This window comes from Haliotis rubra, unplaced genomic scaffold (assembly GCF_003918875.1).
Source record: "Haliotis rubra isolate DU_JTF1 unplaced genomic scaffold, ASM391887v1 Scf891, whole genome shotgun sequence".
In the NCBI taxonomy this organism is placed as follows: domain Eukaryota; kingdom Metazoa; phylum Mollusca; class Gastropoda; order Lepetellida; family Haliotidae; genus Haliotis; species Haliotis rubra.
Genome location: NW_025767625.1, coordinates 20,832 through 26,309, shown reverse-complemented (window position 1 = coordinate 26,309; position 5,478 = coordinate 20,832). Strand labels below are relative to the sequence as shown.

The window sequence follows — 5,478 nt, the reverse complement described above, 5'->3', positions numbered from 1 at the left end:
TATTTTAGCTGCTTTGACGTAATGTTGTGTACAAGTGAGGTGAGGTGAGGTGAGGTGAGGTGAGGTGAGGTGAGGTGAGGTGAAATTGGGTTTAACGTCGTGCTTGAGAATATTTCGCTCATATGACGACGTGCATGTGTGTGTATGTGTATGTGCGGCTGCTTGTACTAGCCCAGACTGAAGCTGGTTTTATAGTGCTAGCCCACTGAGATACCATGCCGCAGTGAAGCATGAATACCCCACTCAGACACATTATACTGACTCCGAGCCGACCAGTCCTTGTTGTACCCATTAATGCCGAGCGCCAGGCAGGGACCAACAAGTACCATATTTTAACGTCTTTTGGTATGACGCGGTCGGGGATCGAACCCGCGACCTTCCGCTCTCCGGGCGGACGCTCTAACCACTACACCACGGAGGCAGTCGTGTACAAGTGAGACGTTAATAAATTCTTCTTTTTCTATTCACTTTGCGACTATTTATTTAAGGTGCACTGTCTGCAAGAAGGCACAGACTTCAGTCAGCGGGTATTCAGGATGAAATGTATTAGTCGGATCATGCTTGTAAGTGTGTGATTCCAGTAAATGAGAACTATTTAGCGTTTAAAATTTCGAAGATACTCGTGTCTTAATTTTCTCATTCCTCGACGTTTTTGTAAATCCACTGAGTGTATCTGATTTTGTGAATTCATTAGGTAAACTCATGTTAGGATTTAACTTGTCCGAAAATATACTTGACAAAATAATGACTGTATAATTTACAATTTTAAAAGTAGTTTTAAAAGCACCTCGTACATCAGTGATATAAACAATGGTCTGCTTTAAGACCTTTTCCTAAATGTAAGGGACAAAACCTTTTACACATGTATTACAAATCTCTACTCGTCACACAGTCGATTTTATTACCCACGTGGTCAACGTATGGGTAGTTGCATACTAATCTCGTACGTCACACGAGTGTCGTATCGCGGTGACCTGTGTCGTAACGACTTGACCTGAGATTCTAACGATTTGATTGGATAACCGATGACCTCTCAGTTAGGTCACATTCTGACGTAACAGTTTTTTCATTCATAACAAACACGTGAATTCATTCATTCTACAACTTAAATGCATTGTGGGAAAACATTGCGAACGTTGCCGTGTCGCTTTTAATTGTGAGTCGAACTGAGACTGAAACCGGTTTCGGTATGAAACCCAAAACATAACAAAAATACGCTATTTTGTCAAATTAATGCATGTAAGACGTGGGTAATAAATAAAATACCACACTCGCTCGGTCAGATACCATAGGAAGGACACTCGTTTCGTATAATTCGTATGTAATGAGACCGAGTGTAGTATTCTCTATGTACGACTCCTGTCACATGTATATCATGTGCATCTGTTTATGAATGACTGTCAAATAGTGATGATACCAGATGTTTGCTACAGGATGAACCTACTACCTGACACACACGTCATAAACACATGCAAACACAAGTAAAATGTTCATCTGATGAAAAGTTCTAGAAAAAAACTGTTCTCTATAATATTAAAATATTCCGTTGATTATTTGGTCTAAGAACAAATTACCGCCAATGTGTAAGAGCACATATGGCTGTAAGCAGTTTCTTAGTGGATTTAGGAATTCTAAAACATCAGTTGAATTATTGCATTTAATCATGTTGGTGAGGCAACTTTGTGTTCACATGAATTCAGTGTATGACATTTTCTTTTAGCTAAGCTGCGTTTTCAAAAGTACTATTCGCCTGCTATCTTATTCAGTCATTAACATTGCAGAAACAACTTGAAAACTATGCCAGTAACGCAAACAAGTCATGTTTTGGTAAATATAAGCAACGAAAGCGTTTCTCTACTCACTTTCAGAGAGTCGATCTAACCCAATCAGACCCTGCGGTTTCTACAAATTGGAGGTCTGACTAGTGGCAGTCTAAACAAGTACTAAGATCTGTGTTTTACTGGGAAGGTGTAATCATAATTAAAACTTATGATACTTTGGATATCTTTCTACATTCCATTCCGTATTCACAACCTTCGGGACCGCCTCCGCGGTGTAGTGGTTAGAGCGTCCGCCCGGAGAGCGGAAGGTCGCGGGTTCGATCCCCGACCGCGTCATACCAAAAGACGTTAAAATAGGGTACTTGTTGGTCCCTGTCTGGTGTTCGGCATTAATGGGTACGACAAGGACTGGTCGGCTCGGAGTCAGTATAATGTGTCTGAGTGGGGTAGTCATGCTTCACTGCGGCGTGGTATCTCAGTGGGCTAGCACTATAAAACCAGCTTAAGTCTGGGCTAGTACAAGCAGCCGTACATACACAGACAAACGCATGCACGTCGTCATATGAGCGAAATATTCTCAAGCACGACGTTAAACCCAATTTCACCTCACCTCACCTCACAACCTTCGGCCAGTTCAGATGACAACAACTTTCATGTCCTGAACTCATGCACTATGTACGAGGTCAATAAGTGACAACTGCTCTATGGATCAAGGAATGAAGTTTTTCTTACGTTTCTGAGGTGGGATAGTGGTGAAATGAATATAGTTTACTCAACAAACAGGGTTTTTGAGAATCCACGAATATATATTTATAGAACAGTATGAAGAAAAGAAGGAAAACAAAAAATGTGTATATCTGTATTTATTCGCATGGTATAAATAATATATATGCTTGATAAATGTAGTCAACAAACGTGTAAAGTACTCAGTTATTGCCTCAACATTCAGGCACCAACACAACATAAAGAAGAACAATAAATAAGGAGTCCCCCAAAACTGATTCCCCCAAAACATGTGAAATGTCCCAAGCCACTAATTCATCCTACAGATTACCAAAGACACATCTTGAGTGGAGACGCGTCTATTTGGTGACGTCGACTGCGCATGCTCTGTTTGTCTCCTGCTGTCCATGACTTGGATTTCACTCGGAAGTGACGTAGTTGTTTGGAGTAATCCTGGTGCAGCATAGGAACGTAGTTTCTTGGATTGCACTGAGACTGAAACATATTTGTGACATATAATATAATAATTATAATTATACAAGACATATTATAGTACAAATAACTGAACTTTAAGAAAAGACATTAAAATATATATATCAAAGAGTATATAATCAGTATAGGCAAATCTATATGTATTTTCCTATATGTTAATTCAAAACATTTCTTCACCGACCCGATGTTGTTCATAGGTCTTGAATCCTAAATTAAACTTTAGGCATGTCTATATTGCCCTATAGGTACACCCCTCAATTTACAAACGTTGCTCAACTTACCTGGTGTTGTTCATAGAAGGCCTTGTATCCACCATCCAACAGGTATACTTCCGGGTAGAAGAGGAAAGGGTAACGGTCACTGTTCAGCTTCCGGTCAAGGTTTCTCAGATGTCTCAGTCTGTATCAGATGATATATCATTGAGTGAAACGTTACATTAACAAAGATAATTACGTTTTACGTAATAGGTACTTCACTCATTTAATCGAACTCACTTAGGTCTGAAATCGTTCACATCAACCACGTATATACTTACAGTTTCGGACCTCTTTCTGATGAAAATTCGCAGTGGAAGATGAGGATGTTCCGTTGATTGGAGTCCGTCCCCTTCAGACTGTTCACTAAGTCTGAGATCAGAGCCTCATTGTGGAGGTTGTTGGCACCCTGAAGTTGAAAAATGGCAATATTTGATTAAAAACGTTACAGAATATTGATTATGTTATTTTAGATTTCTATAACTATGATTGACATGCCAACATAAAAATGAGTTAAAAGTGTTTGTAAGATGAGAGACCTGAAGTAATTTTACCTTAACGTGACCGCCCTCATATTCGTAGGGGTAACGACAATCGACGATTTGGTAACCGGAAATGACGTCATCATACTTTCCAGCAAGAAGCTGACTGACTGTTTGTGGAGACACAGACTTGAGATCCTTGTGTCTGCCTTGTATGGTTGGGAGACTATGAACCTGAAAGACAATGAAATATATGATAACAATACTGGAAATAAAATGTCTGTGTGACTGACATCACAAAGATATTGAATGTCCTTCTCTTTCTCATTGATTAGGTAATGCAGAAGCTCCAAGTAACCGCCATTCCAAGTGGGAAAATGAACTTTCCACTAACCTGTGAACCATCGCCGATCAGGTCTCCTTCAGTTTCCATTTTGTCCACAGCTGACTTCATCACATCTGACGTTACTTCCACTTGGGTTTTCTCATGGACCACGGTGGCAGTTTTGTTTTTCTTGATCTTCCTGGCTGGAGCCTGCTCCTCCTCGTCATCATCATAGTCACGTGGTCTCTTTCCTGTGAAAAGTGCCTTCCTTGTGCCGTGGAAACCAGTTCTCTTGTGAACCAAAGATTGGGGAGACACCTGAAGATAAAAAGACATACATTGTATTCAGATTATTTCATGTCTTATGGAAAACACACATTTCTATATTTAAGGAAAGTCGCCCTACTCAAGCACCCTTTCATCCATGTACTTTTCCAAATAACTGTCTTTCGTTTTGTGCATATATCTTTCTGTCTCACTATTAGATACATAATAGGTGTAATATGTTATTCAGCCAACCTCGCTGTCACTGCAGAGAGACTCAACGCCGCTATCCCGTGAGTCTTCATCGTCGAAAACGAGGCTTTTGGGGTGGAAAAGCTCATGTAAACTCGGACATTCATTTGGAAACATTGTGGTGAACAAATAGCTTCTACAATACTAGGTATCTGGTATACTGTGTTTTCTATAAAGGCAGTTGTCAGTTGAATGATGCTGTGTCTGTGGTCTTCCTTTGCTATATACCTGTACTAAAACAACATATTTACATAACAAAGACAACACTCGTTGATCGATTCGTTATTCAGTTGATCGTACACTGTTTCTCTTTGTTAAAGAAAGCAGCATAAACATTCACGCATTACAGGAGATCGGTTTAATGGGCTTGGTGTGAAAGTGCGATCGCTTGTGTCCCCCGTAGTTATGGAGCTACCTGTACGAGGGTGTTAGGGGGATTATCCCGGGTTAATCACCAGATAGAACATCAAATGTACCGGTAGCCCATGTTTTGATAACTCATAATTCGGGTAGTTTTATCCGTCAGTTGAATGACAATTAAGGACAATTTGTATTTACTTTGGGAACAAGATCTTCAATACGGACACGCTTTCTGCCTGGATTCCCTTCAGTCTAGGTAAGGGTGTGAAGGAAGCAGGTATATAAAGGGGCTGTTAGGATGATCTGGATTAGCTGGATTAGAGGTATGCTTTGCAGAAACCAACTTATTGTTAGAACGCATGTGAAAAAAGGTTGCACAGTGAAATGTTTTGTATTTTGTTCTTGGTTTCACGTTGTCTTTCAGCTTCAGAAATGACAAAAAATGCAATACAGAAATGTTTAGTGTGTAATTTGTTTGTCTGATACATACATGTAACTCGTGTCTCCTTCTGACCAAAGGCCCGTGTTATCTGTGAAATGACTAT

At 40.0% G+C, this 5,478-nt stretch overlaps 1 protein-coding gene across 1 annotated transcript; it reads right to left on the bottom strand.

The window, feature by feature from the left end:
• Window positions 1-2,785: 2,785 nt before the first annotated feature.
• On the bottom strand, window positions 2,786-4,192 carry LOC124263633 (M-phase inducer phosphatase-like). Its single transcript, XM_046698281.1, has 5 exons — window positions 4,127-4,192; window positions 3,805-3,966; window positions 3,532-3,659; window positions 3,278-3,395; window positions 2,786-2,999 (listed from the first exon to the last, which is right to left on the bottom strand). Exons 1-5 carry the CDS (start codon window positions 4,184-4,186, stop codon window positions 2,832-2,834), a joined length of 636 nt encoding a protein of 211 aa, XP_046554237.1. The 5' UTR covers window positions 4,187-4,192; the 3' UTR covers window positions 2,786-2,831.
• Between the last annotated feature and the right edge of the window lie 1,286 nt (window positions 4,193-5,478).